The 20,958-nt window shown below is 39.6% G+C and overlaps 1 protein-coding gene across 1 annotated transcript in view; it reads left to right on the top strand.

The window, feature by feature from the left end:
* The first annotated feature begins 3,929 nt into the window (after window positions 1-3,929).
* Window positions 3,930-20,958, top strand: part of CPM (carboxypeptidase M) — a 767,990-nt gene continuing 750,961 nt past the window's right edge. Inside the window, exon 1 of the mRNA XM_044087221.1 lies at window positions 3,930-4,088. Coding sequence (XP_043943156.1) covers window positions 3,930-4,088 — 159 coding nt within the window. The remainder of the gene's footprint in view (window positions 4,089-20,958) is intronic.

Raw genomic sequence — 20,958 nt, forward strand, 5'->3', positions numbered from 1 at the left:
CTATAAAATATTCTGTACTTCCTGCATCATGTCAGACAAAATTCTGTACTTGTATGGTTTTTTGCCTCCTGGTGTACACTAGTAAACTTTTGCATCTGAGCCTCCTGTGTTGTTATCTTTGTTTTTATTTAACAGTGGTTTAGGAGCATCCAGTTTTCAGTGGTAGAGAAGGCATTTTGAGTCAGAGATTGAAGCTTAGCTAGGTGCTGCAAATCAAAATGGAATCGTCGGCGTATTGGACAATTTTGGAGTTGGGAATGGCTTTATGGAAGTCATTAATAAAGATGTTGAATAGCAAAGGGCCTAGTATGGAACCTTGGGGTACTCCAGTGGGAGTAGGGAGGAAAGAGGAAGTGGCTTGGCCCCATTTCACTGCTTGGGATCTATTTGAAAGATAGCTGGAGAACCAAGAACGGGTTTCTTGGGAAAGGTTAAGGTTGGAGAGATGATGTAGGAGGTGGGTATGGGAGATTGTATCAAAAGCTTTAGATAGATCCAGCAGGATGGAAGAAACTAAATGACCAGAGTCACGGGCTAAATTGACAGTATGTAAGAAGGAGAGAAGGGCAGAATTAGTGCTATGTCCTGGGCAGAAGCCATGTTGGGTGGGGGAAAGTAGTTGGCATTTGGTAAGGAATGGTAAGAGCTGTAGATGGATGCATTTCTCAAGAATTTTGGAGCTAGGGGAGAGGATGGCTATAGGGCAGAAGTTGGAGACATTGTTATTTTTGCCACCCTTGTGGAGTGGGAAGATATATGCAGTTCGCCAAAGTTTGGGAACGTAAGATTCGAGTATAGATCTATTGATCAGGATACTGATAGGCAGAGCAATAGCATCTGAGGCTATTTTTAAGAAGGAGGATGGAATGCTATCAGGGGCATTGGTGCAAGGCTTTAGTTTGTAGAGGAGTTTCTTTATTAGGTTGGTGGAGACAGGTTTAAGTTCAAAATTAGGGTGGTGAGGAGAGAGAGGGGAGGATTGGTCAGGGAGGGGAGGAGGGTTATTGTAGGTAAAGGTCTTAGTAAGCTCAGCTATGGAGGAGGTGAAGAAGGTATTGAATAGTGTGGCAATTTCTGAGTCAGATTTGCTAGTGTCAGGACAGGGGTTGTTTTTTGTTCCAGGCCTTAAGAGCGAATCAATAGAGTTCCAGAACTGCTTAGGATTTTTAGCATGATTTTCTTGTAGTTTTAAGTAGTATGACTTTTTGTCTCTAATGACTTGTTTTTTGGCTAGGTTTCTCAACTGTTTATATTTTAGTAATGTATCAGGTTGGTTATTGCGGAGGTAGATTTTCCTGGTTTTATCTCTTTGTAGCATGGTGTTTTTAGTGTCTTTGGTGAGCCAACAAGAGGTTTTAGTTTTAATTCTTTTATTTCTTATTGGGGCCAGAGAGTTAAGGATTGTTAGGAATGTTGAATTAAAGTAGTCAATGGCTTTGTCTAGAGGAAGAATTTTTAGGGGGTTCCAGTTGGTTAGCTTGAGAGAATCAGTGAAAGTAGTGGGGTTAAAGTTAGTAAGGTTGCAAGTAGGAATGTATTGATGGAAGTGTGAGGACGAGGGAGTAGCTCGAATGGTGAAGGCAGGGAGGTGGTCTCCTAGAGAGTCAGGAATGACTCCTGAAGTTATGGTTTTGTTAGGATGAGTTACTAGGATCCAGTCAAGTATGGAGCCAGGGGGGTAGGTTTTATTAGGTCTAGTAATGAAGGTGGTAAGTTGAGTAAAGGTGAATAGGTTAATTGTTGATGTGGGATTGGGGTTATTGATTTTTCCCCAGTTAATATTTACGTCTCCTAGGATGTAGGTTTCTAGTTTAATATTGGAGGAGGTTCAGGAGAGAATGTCTTCTAGGGTGTTAGTGTTATTGCCAGGAGGAATGTAGAGGGAGATGATACAGATGCTTTTATGGATGTTTAGTTTTAATAGGCCAATAACAAGTTCAGCATTAGAGAAAGAAGGGATATGGTTGGGATATGGAGTGATGGATAAGTAGTTGGAGTAGACTAAAGCTACACCACCACCTCTTTTACTTGGGCGGTCAGATCGGAGAGAGTGAAATCCGGGTGGAAGGAATTCAGAATAATTTATATGAGGTTTTAGCCAGGTTTCAGAGATGGCTAATATATCTGGTTGGTTGTGATTGAGCCAGGCATGGAAGAGGGTTATTTTATTTAGTAGGCTTTGGGCGTTGATGGTGAGGAATTTGAGGTTTTTATTAGGGGATTTGTTGTTGGAGCTGTGGAGATATGTTTGAGAGGAGTTGGGACCAGGATTGGGGTGGATATCGCCGGCTAAGTGAAGGAAAGAGGTGAGGGGAAAAGTTTGTTGTGTTTTGATTTGGGTAAAGGAGTTTGGTAGAGTTTTAGTTTGAGTTTAAAGTCATTAGTTGAATTTGGGAACAATTTTATTTTTAGGAGGAGGATAGGCTGGGAGGGAACTAGGGAGGCTGCAATATTGTGATAGTGGGATGTAAGGAAGTTGTGAGGTGGAGTAGGGGAAGAGAGTAAGTAAAGATGAGTATAAGAGGTTGCATGGTAAAGAGGTAGTAGAAGGAAGAGTAATGTAAAGGAGGTGAGGATTGAAGCAAGGGGGAAGGGCATTGTTAGTTGGGGATGAAAGAGAAGTAGAAGAGTAAGGTGATATTTGTTAGGTAGGGGGTGTGGCAAAGATAGTCAGGTGGAGTGGATGAAAGGGTGGAGGAGAGGAATAAGAGGATTGATTGGTGGAGTGGGAGGGATTAGTAGGAGGGGGAATAAATGTAGGACCACTGGGGGTGGGTGAGATTTGGGGGTAGGGTAGGGGAGCGGAGTGAGCCCGAAGGGCGAACAGAGCGGGTAGAGCCAAAGGATGGACAAGCACAGTGAGAAAAACAATCTGTAGCTGTAAAGACAACAGCAGAGAGGTAAGTGTAGCTAAGGAGAATTAAGAATCTAAACCAGAAAAGGTAATAGTGGACAAGGGTAGGAGTAAGTGAGGTGAGACAGGAAAGGATAGGAAAGAACACTGTAAGAAGAGCTATAGGTAAAAGGATCTTGCTACGTTCTTAGTCAAGGGATTAATAGTATCAGATTACAGACCAATTTATGTGTATAGTGCCACCCAGTGGTAAATAAGAGAAGTAGCAGCAGGGAATAATATATCCAATATAAAGTCTAGTGAGGGAAAATAGGAAAGTAAAGTTTGCAAAATTTGTGTAGAGCTGAGGGTGCGAGCGGGCTGCAGTTGGCTGCTATCTCCCGGGAGCAGTATGTAATAGTAAGATAGTTAACAAGGGTAAAAACAAATATAATAGTGATAAAGAATTGTGTTATTAAGCCACGTACACTGAACTTTTCTTATTGAGGAAGAAATGATGTTCTGTAGAACACGTTGTGGGTAAGGTGTCTTCACAGGATACCTGGAGATGTTTTTTTTTCGAGTAGTTGCTGTGTATCTGTGTTTCCCTTCCTGAGTAGTTTTTTATGCCTTTTCAGGGTAGGAGGAATAGAGGGAGCTCACTGGTAGTAGACTGTGAAAATAAAAAGGACAAGCTATCAGGCAATGTTTGGCAGATATGAGAAGGTATAGAAGGAGAGGAGAGTGCTAGAGAGAATATAAGATTGAGCTAGTAAGGAAGGAAGAAAACATAAAATAAAACCTTGGGAGAGGAGTAAAAATTATATGTGGAGGTGGGGGAGACAGGAAAGCAAAGAGGCAAAGCCCATGTCCCGTTCTGAAGAGGAATGGTACACCAAGGTGTGAGATAGGGCACAACAGAAGCAATAGGTCCGCGCTTTTGCTGTACACAAGTAGTAAGTAAGAATAGTTAGTAGTCAGAGCAGTGAGGTAGTATTTGAGATACAGTGAGTGGTCGTTAATAGGGAAAGGAGATTAATATAAAGAGATTAAGAAGCACAACAGTCAGATACAATAACAGTAATAGGGAATAAAGATGGGAAAAAAAATACAAGCAGAAATTAAAAATCACATTAAAATCACAAAGTCACAACGTTCAAATACATCAACAATAACAGAGAATGGAGATAAGTACAAGCAAAGCTTTAAAACCACAACATTCAGATTCACGACTTACTTCATCTATATAGAGCAAGTATGTTATCAGAAATATATTGTGCTAGAGGAGCTTTCACTACATCTAGGGCCTTTCCTATAATTAAATTAAATATATGGCATGCTATGGCATAGCAAACAGTTATTTGCATGCAGGTCAATTTCAGCGACAAACGGGAGCTGATTTAAATGAGTATATTAGGCAACAATTACTTTAGTGGCTAATGCATGTTACCACGCAATAAAGTAATACTATCAGGTAAAACTATCATTTAAATGGATTGTATAAGATACATTCCACACTATATGCGTAATATTATCAGTTTAAGCTAGCATTAAATAGAATGTATCAAATTAGTAGCAAACGCGTGCTGTCACGCATTTAAATATGAATGTATCAGTCAACACTGGTATAACAAAATAGGTAGCAAATACGTGTTATCACACATTCAAAAATAAAGATACATCAGTCGGCGTTGGCATTTCAAATGCCATTCCGATATGTGGGTGATTAGATCAGACAGAACTAGTGATTTAAAACATGATATTATTTAGACAATACTTTAAGCTAGCAATTCAATCATTACAGGAATAGGCACAAAGAGTAAAACTATCAATTTAAGCTAGCGATTCAACATTTCAAACAATATTTAAATTTAAAGTCTTCAGTTAGCAGTAAAATAAATGATTCAGCATGTATTTCAGAAATAACCCTAGTATAAGCTCTACATCAGCCCCACGGCTAAGTAAGGAACACAAATATTTGCAGATATATACAAATACAGCAAAGGTACCAGCTAGAATATCTAAATGAAAATAAATCAACAGTACATTGAAGATCTACTAGTATGTAACAAGGTACCAGTAGTTAGCTCTTGGGCTTATAGCGAGTCGCCAGGCTAAAATATCCAAATGCAACTGGATAAATAGTACAAATTACAGGTTCAAGCAGTATAAAACAAGGTATTCGTAGAGTACAGTCATTTTGAAGTATTTCTTAGACTGATAAGGAGTGATTTCACAAAGTACAGTGATTTCAAAGTGTTCTTGTAATACAGAGACTTATTTGGCAAAGTGTAGTTATTTCAAAGAGCTTGTTGAACTACTGGTTATAATTACAAGTACTGGCATAAAGTTCTGGTATATATTTGTGTGTATGTTTGTACATAATTTCAAGCACCTTCACTACTTTGTGTTGATATGGCAGAGGCATTTCGCAGACCAAGTCCACTTGTGTTTGATCATAATATAGCAGAAAATTGAAGAGTATATGAGCAGGAATACAATATTTTCATACAAGCAGCTTTTTTCTGACAAAGATGTACATACAATGGTATTCATTTTGCTTAAATTAGCTGGGTCAGCAGCTACTGAAAGAGAGCATTCATTTGTGTATGCACCAGAAGTATATGCAGGAGAGGGGGGAAAACCGTCATATTGTGATACCGGCTGAATCAAGAGAGGACCCGAGTGCTTAAAATGTAAATTTAGAGAAATGTTCAACCGCCAGACAAATGCTATATTAGACAGGCACTTATTTTATACAACAGACCAAAAGCCAGGTGAAACTTTTGCAGTTTATATCACTGACTTGCGAAATAAAGCCAAAACATGCAGATTTGGTGACTTGAAACAAGAATTAATAAAGGACAGGCTTGTGTGTGGTGTTAATAGTGCTGCAGTGAGAAAGATTTTGCTTCATGACAGTGATTTAACATTAAGCAAAGCCATAGAGATTTGTCAAATCCATGAGCTCACAGAAAGGCACACAAGTATGCGTGCAAGTGATAAAGCATGGTTTCAGCAGCCTCTAGAGCAAACATGGAGAGCATGCAATACATGGCAAACAGAAACAGGCCTAAGCACATGGCAGCTACAACCCCTGTGGGTGTGGTAGGGAGGACCCGTAGCTTTCTAGCAAGTCCCAAGACTAGCGCAGTAAAAAGGTCATGCTTAGTGCAGTATGAGTGAGTCAGCAAAACCCAAGCCAAGTGTCATTGTTAACTGTTGTAATTGTGGTGCCAACCACGAGTCTAAAAGAGAAAAGTGGTTAGCATTTGATCAGCAATGCCACAAGTGTAAAAAATGGAACCATTTTCAAAAGTTTTGTAAATCAAGCAAGCTTCATTCAGTTGTTAAGAAAAGTCATTAAAAAAGCAAGTTAATCATGTAGAAAGCTGCAACCCTACTTTCTATGTAGATGATGTATCAGTGATCGGTAAAAAGGTTAATGAAGTAGATTTGTTGGCAAAGAATGAAGTATTTTTTACTGTTCTGACCAATGGTAAACCCACAGAGTTAAAAGTAGACACTGGTTCAAACTGTAATGTAATGTCAGCAGAAACGTTTGTTAAAGCGAGGGCTGGTGAGCAACTTAATTTGGCTTATTGTGCAAAGTTTGTTGCTTAGGAAGGTGATGAGATTTGGACCAAAGGTTCAGTAGTGCTTTCAAGCTATTCAACTGGGAACAATTACAGCTTACAATTTTATATAGTCTGAAGACCTGTGCAGTCATTATTAGGTCTCAGAGATGGTTTAAGAAAGACACTGCTTTCTTTGATCAAAGAAGTACATCACATAAGCACTTGTCCCAGTTCCAGCTTTAGTGGCACTATTTTCTCAGAGTATGCTGATGTGTTAGACTTCCAGTTGTGTACTCCATAAAAGTAGACCCAGAGGTCAGTCCAGTGGTCAAAACAGCAAGAAGACTTCCAATAGCTATGTAGGAAAAAGTCAAGGTTCATTTAGACAAAATGGTGTAGCAAGGTATGATTTTGTCCACTCACAGAACCAAATGAGTGGGTATCTTCCATGGTAGCTGCTCTTAAGAAAAATTCAGATGAAATCAGAATATGCATTGACCCAAGAGACTTGAACAAGGCATTAAAAAGACCTCTTCATCCTATGTGTACAGTTGAGGTGATTGCAACCCTCATACCAAATGCCACTGTTTTTTCTGTCTTAGATGCAAAGGGTTCATTTTGCCAAGTGATGCTTGATCACAAATCTTCACTACTGACTACATTCAGTACCCCATTTGGTAGATACAGATTCCTCAGGATGCCTTTTGGAATAGTCTGCCAGTAAAGTCTTTCAGCATGCAATTGAGCAATTTGTTTCCAGCTACCCATGTGCAATAATAGTTGATGATTTACTGGTTGGAGGTAGTAATGAGGCACAGCATGACAGAAACCTCAGGAAAGTTCTGGACAGAGCACGTGAAGTGAATTTAAAGCTCAATTCTCTGAAGTGCAAATTCAGACTACCAGAAGTTACTTATGTAGGTCATTTATTTACCAGTACATGCCTACCACCAGATCATTCTAAACAAGCAGCCATTCTTGAGATGCCAGCTCCAGACAATGTCCAAGATCTACAACATTTTCTTGGTATGGTTAACTATTTGGGCAAATGTATCCCTGACTTTAGTGAGTTAACAGCACCTTTAATAGAGGTGACATACAAAAATGTTGCACGGTCATATTTATAACTCCACCAGAGAACATTTGATAACCTCAAACAGTAAATTGCTAACCCATCTACATTAAGATACTATGATGTCCACAAATGAGTAGTTCTTTCCTGTGATGCTTCAAATTTGGTCTTGCAGTTATTCTTCAAGAGGGCAGACCTGTTGCCTATGCATCTAGAACTCTTATCCAAACCAAGATGCAGTATGCTTAAATTGAAAAGGAACTTTTGGCAATTGTGTTCACATGTTCGAAGTTCCATGATTATATTTCCAGCCGAGCTATCCAGATAGAAACTGACCATCAACCACTAGTCACTATTTTAAAGAAACCTAGCAAGACTACAAAAAATGATGTTTAAATTGCAGAAGTATAATTTCAAAATGGTCTATACAAAAGGTAAACTTCTTTATCTGGCTGATAGCTTATCCAGATAATCCAGAAATACCACGGGACAACTTGATGTAGAGAATTTTGACTTTGATGTCATAGAAATGCATAATTTTTCTACTACAAGACTTGATGAGCTAAGAGCTCATACAAAGACTGATCCTATTTTGCAAAAACTCAACCACTAAATCAATGTAGGATGGCCGCCAAAGCAATCCTGTGTACCACCAGAAGTGCAACCTTACTTTCTATACAGAGATGAGATGCTGATGGAAGATGGTGTCATTTTTAAAGGTCCAAAAGTTATTGTTTCTACTTCCTTACAATATGAATACATTCAGATTTCGCATCATGGCCACCCAGGTTCTGATTCTACCAAAAGAAGGGTGAGAAGACTAGTTTTTTGGTCTTCTCTAGTGAAAGATATTGATAAAGCGCTTTCTTCTTGTTTAGTGTGCAATAGTACTAAGCTGCATTTGCAAAAAGAGCCACTTCATCTAAACCAAAGTCCTGAACTACCTTGGTCAACAGTAGCAACTGACATATTTGAGGGGAACAGTTAACATTACTTAGTGTTGGTAGACTCTTATTCAGATTGGTTTCAGATCGATTTGCTACATAACCTAACATCCAGTGCTGTTATTATTAAGATGAAACATCATTTCTCAGTCCATGGTAGTCCACACAAAGTTATTTCTGATAATGGCTCTCAGTTCACCAGTAAAGTGTTTCAGAGATTTGCTAAACAGTGTGACTTTATCAGTGTTACTAGCAGTCCTGAATATCCATAGTCAAACTGCCTCGCTGATGAGCAGTACAGAATGCAAAGCCATTACTGGAGAGGTCAAAGCGTGACAATACCGATATCTTCTTGAATTTACTCAGTCTCAGAAATATACCCCATGACAACTTAGTTCACCTGCTCAGAGACTTCTATCTAGGCAAACCAGAACAACCTTGCCTATCAGTTCTAGTTTGGAGCCTAATGCTAAAAACAACAGAGCAATCAAAGCCTAACTTTTTAAGAAGCGTTCTTCTCAGAAATTCAGCTATGATAAAACAAGCAGATTTCTTCATCCATTAAAAGGAGAGACAGTGAGGATGCAAACGGCAAAAGGCTTGGATCAAATTGGTCAAGTGAGAGATATATGTACTCAGCCAAGATCCTATTTAGTGGAATCTGAGGGTATAGAGTACAGGAGATACTGCAGACATCTTCTTCCTCTATTAGAAACAATATAGCAGCATCGGACCAGTGATACAGACTCTAGATCTCAGAGCAACCCTGACAGTGTTCGTACCAAAGAACATGTCGTAGTATCCATTCCCGTTTCTGATGCCCAAGTTGTCCCCAAAGTTGAACATTCCTTGAAGACAGTCCCCATTGCTAGATCCAGTTCTGACTTTTATGCTACATGATCAGGTTGTATTTCCAGACCTAGTTTAAAATACACAGCAACCAGGACATGATTGTTTTATGTGTCTGATTTTGTATAATTGCATGTCAAAGAATCAGTTCTGTATAACTGCATGTCAAAAGATAATTTCTGTAAATTGCATGTCACTGAATACTATCATTTCATATAAGGACTATTTCTCAAAGAAGGAGGATGTAGATCACAGCGTCTGCATGTATCTTTAAGAAGCATTTCCAGATGTAGCACGTGCATATAAATAGTGAGCACGTGCAGGCAGCAGTGCCATTTTGAGAGAACAACCAGAGTGGTAGCATGTATGTGTGGTAGTCTGTTTATAAGTTTATTTAAGTTTAAGTTACAAAGCCTCATTTTTATGTGTTTGTGTGTAATAAAGCTGCTTGAAATGAATCTACAAATTTTTATCCTGACCAGAGGAGCAACAACATAATTTATAATCAGTTCTGCAAGCTGCATGCTGCCTTAGAGGTTTCTGAAGTAGCCCAAGAAACCCTTGTGATTGTTCTTTAACTGTAAAGCTATCATTACCTCAAATTTGTGGCTGTAGTAGACTTAATTTGCCCTCTTGTTTGTTTGTTTAGATTGATAAGTGTTTTTATCATACTGAGAATAGCAATTTCAGGCTGTTTTTTTTTTCCCCTTTTGTTTCTACAACCTGTTTATGTTTGGATTCCACCAGGTTGTTTTGTTTTTAGAGTTAGTTCTGGACTTATTTCTGGTGGGCACAGCTTTTTTCTTTGCCTTTACTGACATGATTATACTGGGTTTCTGTGAATAATTCTGCATAGATAGTTGCTTGTTCAGAGTTGGGTGGGGCTTGAAAATGTGACAGATTATGACTTAGTAGTTGAAAGTTTGGCTTAAAATAGTTCCTAAATGTTTCAGGAATAGTTGGAGTCACAGAGCTGATTTTATTATGAAGAAGACAGCTTTGTGGTCTGACCTTACAAAATAGGACACTACATCAGGGGGTGTACAGCATTCTACTATGTTTGTGAGTACCAGATTGAGTATGTTTTCACCCTTAGTGGGCATATGAATTGTCTGGTCCAAGATGTTTGTGTTTACAAAGTCCAAGAATCTCAGGAACCATGAGTTTGGGCCTGTGTAAGTTTCACAGTTTATAATGGCATAATTGATATACACATTATATATGCAACTGTTGTATGTATATTACAAACATGCAGTGTGTGTGTTTATATAATATATACATATTCAGGCAGAAGTGGGGAAAGATCACCTGTGGATGCACAGTAGAAAATCCCGCTCAGTCCTACCCACACCCCCTTATGTTACTGCCCCAATGACACCTCGTAATTCCCATTATATTAATATTCATCTCATCACACCAGGGGAACAATGAATATTTACTATCTTTTCATTGAGTATTTCTTTACTCCCTTACTGTACAACAGTACAGCACACATAAAGATTTTATAACTATAAAGGCATTTTTCTAAAAAAAGATAAACAAAGGACTGTTCAGAACTACAGGGTAGAAAGGCGATGCAGTTGATTTCACAAGGGACATTCACAGATATGGACTCATACAAAAAAGGCTAACCCTGTTCCTTATCCTTACTTCAAATCAAGTGCTGCAGTGCAAAATAAAAAAAGTAGTAAATTATACTTTGTATGTGGTACCTTGCTACCAACAGAAACATATCTCACATGCATGAAAAGTGTCACTCTTATTTGGCAATAAATACATTTTCAATACATGGAAGTTTCAAGGAGAGAGGAGTTTACTATAGCAATAACCAACGCCTGGGTGTGGGTAATGCTGGATTTAGCCACGGTTGGTGTGGTTTGTTCATGAGGGTGAAGCCCGAGTGGCCAAACAAAGCCAACCGTGGGTAAATCCATTATTATCCACACCCAGAAGTGGGTTATTGCTATTATACAATGACATTATTTAAGAAAAAAAATTATTACTTTTCTTAAATAATGGCATTGTATAATGCCTCCTTGCTGCCCTTCCGCAGCTGTCTGGTATTCTGCGGCAGTTCTGATGCACTGTGCATGCATATGCCTACGCAGTACATCAGAGCTGTGGGCAAAAGCAACGGAGAAAGCAAGATCTCCGTTGCTTTTTACAAACTCTCGCTATGTTAAAGGAGTTTAACATAGCGAGACAGCTTTAAAAAAAGCAACAGAGATTCTCTGTTGCTTTTTTTAAAGCTGTCTCGCTATGTTAAACTCGTTTAACATAGCGAGACAGTGTGAAGCAACGGAGGTCTTGCGTTCTCTGTTGCTGTAAAAACAAAGAGTTATAGTAATGGAAAAAGTCTGGGCGACCGGACCTTTTTCCATTACTATAACTCTGATTTACAATGTGCACGCTGACCAATCAGTGTACACGTTTTTGAATATTAATGAGGGGTCGTTGTATAATAATACATTTTCAATACATGGAAGTTTCAAGGAGAAAGGAGTTTACTGCTACTTATGCTGAGTGCTTTAACTGTTATTTTGCTTTGTTTTGCAAATGGCTGTTTTTTTTTGTGGTAAAATCTGAAACACATTTTAAATTAAATCCAAATTTTGGATCAGTAAAAAACAGGTACAACTTGTTCTTGAATTTGTGTTATGAGATTCTTGTTCTCTTTTCACTGAGGCACAAATGCCTTTGTGTCATTCTTTGACTTTGTAGTATTGTTACCTACCAATGTGATTTGTCACACTGTAGCACCATACTCCGTGAGCACAATATAGTTATTTTTTTCTGTGTTCTGCATATTGCCAGAATATGTAAAATATATAAAGACATTGTTAAACTGTATTATTATTTTCATAGGGCTATACAGGTAAATCATCAGTGATGTTCAACAATGGAAAGTGGGGAAACTCACCCTATAGCTAAAAACCTAGCTATCAGGAGTTCAAACACCTCCTTAAGGATCATCTAGCAAAACACTGGCTCTGCTTCTGCCATACTCCTGTCTAGTCAACCTGCCTCCAAACAAATCTCCCATTACTACTCCCTCCCTCCCTAAACCAGGTCATACCCCACAGCTACTGTGTTATCTGCACATGGCTTACCTGGTTCTATACTCTGTCAATAAGCAACTAAACTGCTTACATCCTACGCAATTAAAATGTTTACACATTGCAACCAGTACTGCCTCTGTTTACCTAAAATATGACGGCATGGTCATAATACTGTTTTTAGAAACTGTATTTCTTGGTTTTGACTATTATTATGTTACACTGTTAATACATCTCATACTTAACTCATTTTTGTTAATACTGTTATTAGATTAAATTACTAGGCTGTGTAGACATTGTAAATATTATTAGCATTGTTATCGTTGTGAGAATTGTTAATTTTTCTCTGCTGTATGTCAGGAGCTTTTTCTCCCTGGGTCTCTGCTGAAAACGTGCCTTGTGCCCAGTCGGACATTACCCAGTAAGCAAATGAAATAAATTACACCAATCATTCTATGCTTTGTTTTATTTTGGGGTGAGTCTTGAGATGTCCTCCATATACCCCACCAGCTAGCTGTTGTGTCCCTAATGTGCCCCAGCAAGAAAGGAAACCTGGAGCCACCTAATGTTGTTGTGTCTTTCGGCTTTTCCTGGTTAGGGGTCGCTACAGCGGAACTCCGGTCCGCTAATGAGTGGCAGCAGATTTTTACGTGCCGAGTTGCCAGCTCTGACGCACAACCTTCAACGAAGGTACGCCCATTCATGCCTGTCTCCACACAGAAGACGCTCTAGCTGAGAATCGAACAGGACAACGTCTTACTGTGAGGTGACAACACTACCGCAGCACCACCAATAATAAAATTATTTTTCTCCCTCATATAAATGCATAATTTGCTACTATTGTCCCTCTCTATGTTGCCTCCCATACTTAGGATATAATACCACATTCCTTCTATCCTTCTCCAACTTCTCAACCACTTATAAAAACAGTTAGGCTTCTGTAAATTTAAAGTTCATGTTACCTCATTGTGTAAATTATGCTGTAATGGACTGTTTCTTGAAAATACTCTGCATTTTTTAATTATTGTTTATTTTATCCTTGCAATTTAGCTAGCTTGCAAATCTTCAGCTTCCTTGTATACTTGAATAATTTAAAATTGACATATGCAGTGTGAACCTTGGCTCTAGATTGTCACCCTGAACCCATGGGCAAAAATGGGAAAAGGGCTGTGGATGGATGTCTATATCTTTATATTATCTGTATGTATGAATTACTGTTAATTTGCTTCTTCCTAGTTGTATCCATTTCTATAAACCTTTTTTTCCCCAGGTCACTGCTGAACATACAATTTATACTCGGTCATACTTTTCTTGTAAACAAATGCAAATAAATAAACATCATTGTCATGTTTTTTTTTTCCATTTCAACATGGGGGCAGGGTGTTGTATATACATTAGTCAATGTGATCAAATCACCTGCAGCTTATCCATTTAGTATACACACACACACACGCACACACACACACAAAATGTATTTACAAGTCTGTAGAAATAAAATGGTTTATGTACACCCATGTATACCTATGTACAATAATTTAACTAAGTGTGTGTCTATGTATGTGTGTGTGGGGGGGTCTACTTCACTTGACCTAAAACTCATTTGACTGGCACCCATTTCACCAACACCCAACTGACCTAAATTTAATTTGACTGACAACTCATTTGACTGACTCCCATTTCACCGAAAGCTTACAATGCTGAATTTCAGCATACTAAATCTTAAACCACAGACAAGCACACTTAGAACATCAATAACTAACCCATTCCGGAACTTAAAAACTACTTACTAACCCTCTTAACAGAAACGGGACAATTTACAACCAAACTTATGGGGGGGGGGGCTGTGCCCCCCACATCCCCTCCCTAATTATATATACTAACTCCAGGATTGCACTATAGTGAGGAAAAGGGCATATACCTTTAACTTGCATTACACTAATCTACACGCTGCCACTACTGCTGGGAATGCACAAAACATTTGCTAAATTACTTTAGATACTTCCCATGATTGATTTCAACAATTGGCTAAGTTTCTGGTGTCATTCTAAGGGGATCCAGTATCTGTCTGCCTGGGATGACATAACTGACAGACCTCGATACTTTGCCAGAGATGGCCTGCATCTGTCTCCCCTGGGCTTCCGGATACTGGCCAAGGCTCTTGCCACCCCTATAGTGCCTTTTTTAGATGGTGTTCCAAAGACTGAATTACCACCGTAACAGCTACAATCAAATGCAATCTGAGGGTCATGCTGCTCAATGCTAGAAGTCTAAATCTCAAAATGCACTTGCTTGAAGCATTCCTTAAAATGGAGAACATTAACTTTGTGCTGCAACAGAGACCTGGTTTAAGGCACCAGAAAGAACCCCTGCACTACCAGGCTATAACTCATTCTACACCTTTTGGCCCCAGAAATTGGACCAAAGCTCCAAAGGCGGTGGTGTTTCCATATTCATAAAGGATAACGAAAACAACAGTACCACTGTGCACGAGTACTTCTCTGTGTCTTGGGAATTCCTCTCAATTCTGTGATATCACGATCCCACCAAGGATATATAAACGGCACAAAACTGCTTAAAATGGATGTTTTGTTACAGAAACTGGTTTAGCGCTTTCACTTGTATACATACAAGCTTCTTCAGAAAGGATGCACACACCTCTAGACTGGTAGCTCAGCATAAGGCATCAGAGATACTTCAAGTACAGCTAACACTGGGTAAGACGGCGATTCAGGTCGTAATAGGTCTCCAACAATGTCCCAAGACTCGCACACCACATTCCTAAGCACCCTGGAGAATATTAGGGTCCAACATAACACTCTTACTAGGTGACTTCAACTACCCCTTCATTAACTGAGTAAACTACTCATGTACCAATACACTTGCCCAACGTTTTCTGGAGTTCATTAATTCAAGTGCCCTGGACCACCTTGTTCTTACCACCACTAAAGGTAGCAACATCCTCGACCTAGTCATTACTAACATGGGTGACCGTTGCTCTGCACCAGTAGTCAACTCCTCCCTGGTTAGATCCAATCACAAACTAATCACCTTGAAAATCCACATCCCTCCCACCCACCCATGCAAAGGTAACCACCATGAAAAACTTCTCCAAAAATAACTTTGGGCTCCTAAAATCAGAGGTGGCTAACATCACGGCACCCATGCAAATGGAGAATAGTTGCATGACTGCAGAATCATACACCAATGCACTGTACGAACACGTACACAAATGTATGGCTCTCACCATACCCAATAGAACCAAGATGTGCTCCTCCAAAAAAGGAAGCCAATCTGGTGATCCTCTGCCATAAACTCTACAACAGAAGGAGGAAAATGATGCAGAATAAGGTGAAGTCCCAAGACTGGAAAAACTCCCTTATCAGCCTCAACAAAAAGTTGAGATCCCCCATCAAATCCTCTAAAGCTAGCTATGAAAACAAAATTGCAGCAGATAGTAAAGACAACCACAATGCCTTATATAGTTATGTAAAGAATTTCCATGGCAATAGCCAGATTTGCTCTGAGCTATTGCACAATGGCACCTCCTATACCAAGCCAACAGATATTGCCAGTATACTGGCCAACAGTTTCAGTGCCAACTTTACCCCCCCCCAAAGGACCAATCACAGTACCAGTAGATTGCCAAGCACCCGGTATTACTGCTGCACAGGTTAAAACAGCACTGTCTAAGTCCAAGAATAGAGCTTCTATGGGACCTGACAATATCCCTGGCTGTGATCTACATGAACTACAGAGTGAACTGGCACCTCACCTGTGTGCCCTGTTCAATCACTGCCTCACCTCAGGCTTTGTCCTTACCAAATGGCATACATCTACAGTCATCCCTCTCCACAAAGGAGGAGCGACTACAGAGTCAGAGAACTATCACCCCATTAGCCTGATGAGTCTGATATGCAAAGCTATGGAACCCATCATCGTGGATCTAATAAACAAGGATATAGGGAATATCCAAACTCTAGATCCCACACAGTTTGGTTTTGTGAAAGGTAGATAATGCCTGCTCAACTTGGTCGACTTCTTTGAGTCAGTCACCAGAGCTGTGGATGAAGGCAAGGTGGTTCATACAGCCTACCTTGATCTGGCCAAGGCCTTTGATACCATTGCCCACTCAGGAATTGTAGAAAAACTCACTATGCTTGGCATTAACCCCTATATCACTAGGTGGGTTTCAAACTGGCTCACAGATAGAACCCACGGTGTGAAAGTAGCTAACTCCAAGTCAGACTGCCGACTAGTCATGAGTGGAGTCCCACAGGGTTCGGTCCTGGGTCATCTCCTATTTGGTATCTACCTCTCTGAAGTCCAGCCCAACACAAAGGTACTCTGGCTGACAAAGTTCACAGACAATTGCAAGTTGGGAGCTATTAACTCCCCAAGTGATGTTGACATCCTACAGAATGGCCAGACTGAGACCAATGACGGTTGTCAGAACCATGGTCTTAAGCTCAATGCCAAAAAATGTGTTGTCATCCCCTTTGGGAAAAACCCGGTTCCCATGAATTACCACATTGATGGTAGTTCACTGAACACATAAGGCATTATAAGAGATCTGGGAACACAGGTTGACAGCAACCTCTCTTGATCACCACATTGCCACTGTGGTCAGAAAATCCTTCTATGTGGCACATCTCATTACTAAGGGTTTTGCATCCAGGAAGAAAGAGGTCATTGTCTCCCTCTACTCTTGCCCCATTCGGCATATACCTCACTAGACACCTGCAACAACGAGAGGCCACAAAAGTACCTCACAAAGAGGATCCTAGGCCTTAAACACTTGTCCTATATGGACAGACTCATAAAAACTCCAACTATTCTCTGTATCATATCGCCTACTTAGAGGCGATCTCTGACATACAAAGCCATGTCTGACCCAGCTCTGTTAGAAATGCTACATCTAAAGAAATCCCAAACCCTCCACACCACACACTCCAGAGACCTCAACCTCATTACCACAATTAATAGAACATGCTGGAGGGACAGGTTCATAACCCAGAAACTGCCCATGCTATGGAACAGAGTTCCCATACATGTCAAGCAGAGCACCTTGCTGACCCTCTTCAAGAGAAATCTTGATGAATGGATGGGAAACTGAAAATTCACACCCGGGATAACTCCAGTGGCTCTACTCGACAGAGGCACTGGGAACTAAGGTTGGGTGGCACTATGCCAGGGTAATCCTAAGGGTAGGCTTGTAAAGGCCCCAGGGCCATTAGCCTAGTACACACGTAATGAGCCTATAAAAATGTATGGGTCTACTTCACTTTACCTAAAACCCATTTGACTGACACCCAATTGACCTAAATTTCATTTCACCTAAAACTCATTTGAATGAATCCTATTTCACCGACATTTAAGAGATAGACTTGGTGTGGGTTTTCCTTCACCTGTGACTTGCTTGTGATAGAAAGAATTACTGTAACTTACAGTGCTGACTGTTAGAATTCTGATAGTCATGTAGAAAGTAGTGTTGCATGTTTCTAAATGTGTTTTTTTTTCATTTACATTTTTATGGGTTAGTATGTTGAAATTCAGCATTGTAAGCTGTCGGTGAAATGGGAGTCAGTCAAATGAGTTGTCAGTCAAATGAAATTTAGGTGAAATGGGTGTCAGTCAAATGAGTTTTAGTGAAGTAGACCCATATTTATTTATATATATATATATATATATATATATATATATATATATATATCAACACACAAATGCATATATATACACACAAGATTCATTTTACTGTCATTCAACCGCATGCACACACAACTGCGCAGTTGAACAAAACTTCGTTCCTCCAAGCTCACCATTAACCAACATTACATATTAAAAACAAAAACATTACACATTAATAAGAGAAAAAAAAACATAAACAACAGCACGAACCAACTGACAGTGCCAAAACTACAACCATTGCAATTCAACTCCAGCACCAATATATTCCAGTTTTAGTCCAACTTCAGGCACAAAAATATCAGCTGCTGCATCTCCACATTCCACTCAGCACCACACAGAAACCAGCAATTTAAAAAAGCACTACATAGATGTACCTTTGCAGCCAACCGCAGGCCCCAATGGTCACATACATACTACGATCCTGTCCTTATCCTCAAGTCACCAGCCACTCTATCACCGGCACAGCATCAAACATCATCCATAACTTCCTCTCACCTCCATTTCAGATTCTCTGACCCAACAAGACACAATCAAATCTCAAAGCTCACGCAGGCAAACTCCACATTCGCTTCTGCCACTAACGCACCAACTTGCACTGAAGGCCCCGCTTCATGTTCCAAGGAAAAGCAAAACATCAGGACACGATGAACATCACAAACACAACCGTTGGCACCGGACACACACCCAACCATACGAACGACCCACAACTCGACAAAACAGGTAAGTATAACACAAAAAAGAGTAAGTGCACAAAGGGAGCCAGAGAGGCCACTGCCATCATGGTGCCGCCATCTTAGTCAATATATACATATATATATATATATATATATATATACATATATATATATATATATATATATATATATATACATAAATATATATATATATATATATATATATATATATATATTATATATATATATGTGTGTGTGTGTGTGTGTGTGCATATGCGTATATAATATATATGTGGGTGTATGTATGTGTGTGTGTGTGTATATGTACATATATATATATATATATATATATATGTATGTATATCAAACAGCAAACTTTCATTGCAAAAAGAAGGCAACCCACACCAAAAAAGACATGAAACAGTGAACCTGTATATTTAGCCCTTTCGCTACTAGGACTTCTTCAGAATAAAAAACAGCATGAAAACATGCCATTTAAATACAGTAATTACTAGGTATAATAATAAGTGGTTATAATAAATCAGCACACAACACCAACACCAATGGAAAACCGATCTTAAGAGACAGTTTCCAATAGTGTCCCAACTGTAAGCAGCAATGTCCAATAATAAGAGGGAAAGGGTGTGTCTGATAATGAACAGCATTGTCCAATAATAAGAGAAAAAGGGTATATCCAAATGTCAGTACTCCGAGAACTCCGTCTCTTCTGCAATCAAAAGTATAGTCAGTTGATTGTTGGGTCACCAAAAAAAAAATACCTTATATTGCAATTTGTCCTCTTTATAAACAAAAATATATGGGTAGATAAATGTAAGGTAAACAAAGAGCAAAATCCTTTAAATAAATCCGAGATTCAGTGTGCCCCAGTACCTGAAAAGGTTGCCTAAAGGAATCTGTTGTGGTCAGTAAATGATGTACTGTAAAACCAGTTGTGGTCTTTGTACTGTAAACTCAAAGACACTTTAACACCAAGGACATCCCCAATAAATATTTCTAACCCCTCCGTGGACTGTATAGAAGCACATAGAGTGTAACATGTATTAATTTTAATGAAACTCCACAACTAAAGAAGAGGAGGATACCCAAAATAAACACACTCGGCCAGATTCAGGAAGCCTCCGTGTAAGAGTTATAACTCTTACACGGAGGCTGCAGTGAAACTGTGTGATGTCAGCATGTCATGCATATGCATGAGGTGCATGAGGCATGCTGAATCACACTAGTAACTCTTACACGATCCGTGTAAGAGAGTAGGGGGCGTGTCAGTAGGCTAAGCCCTGCAAGCAGACACGCCCCCGGAAGACTAGAATGGCTGAAAGTAAACAGCCACGAGAGAGGCCATGGAAATGTGCATAAACACACTACACAACACATGCCCGATAGACCATCACTGTATAAAGTGAAGAGATGTAATAAAATTAAATTAAAACCTTTTTTTTTTTTAAAACCCCGTAAATGTTTGCTACTGTGTGCGCCCGTGTGCGCGGGTGTGCTACTAGCGCAATCACAGTTAGCAATCAGTGGAAAAGGATATAAGAACTAAATATGCAAAGTAAGCCAAGAAGTAATAGCTTAGCGGTAGAGTTGCCAGCCTAAGAGTAGGCAGGCAGGGTTCGAGCCCCACAACAACCTTTTTTTTTTTTGTAAATAAGCACTAAAAAGCCCCCTGACAGTATTGTACACATGTAAATGTATTCCCTTTTGTAAAATGGAATGAAACGGAGCATATATTCTGAAGTAACATAATAACAAAAATAGTCAGAAATGTACTGATAGCTAAGCTGCTGTGAGACGGAGTGCCCGTAGCTGAGTAGTGTTTAAAAAGCTGCAAACTGCATGCCTGTTGCTAGGCATCGGTTTAACAGAGTGAAACTGTTTGCAACTAGCTGTGCTTAGCTGAACATGTGTGTCACTAGTCAATTAAGGTTTATCCCAGCGCACACCGTTTGCGCAGCGCTCCCACAAGCTAACTGCCAGTGCGCATGCATTAGCTCCGCGCAAACGAGCGCAGACCTGGTTTTAAGTGCTTAAAAGTGCTTTTGGCATGTTTGATTGACAGGTCTCAACTCATTTCTGTCAGGAAAATCAAAAATCAGTTGCCAGATTCGAACCCAGGATACCATGCACTAGAGTCAAGGTACTAAACCACTAAGCCATGACAGCAATACCTAGAAATGCAGAAATAGCATATATATGGGATAAAATCCAGAATGGAGCATGATAAAGCATTTTCAGTGAAGTAATGC

This window comes from Protopterus annectens, chromosome 11.part0 (assembly GCF_019279795.1).
Source record: "Protopterus annectens isolate FY-2018-M chromosome 11.part0, PAN1.0, whole genome shotgun sequence".
NCBI classification, from domain to species: Eukaryota; Metazoa; Chordata; order Ceratodontiformes; family Protopteridae; genus Protopterus; species Protopterus annectens.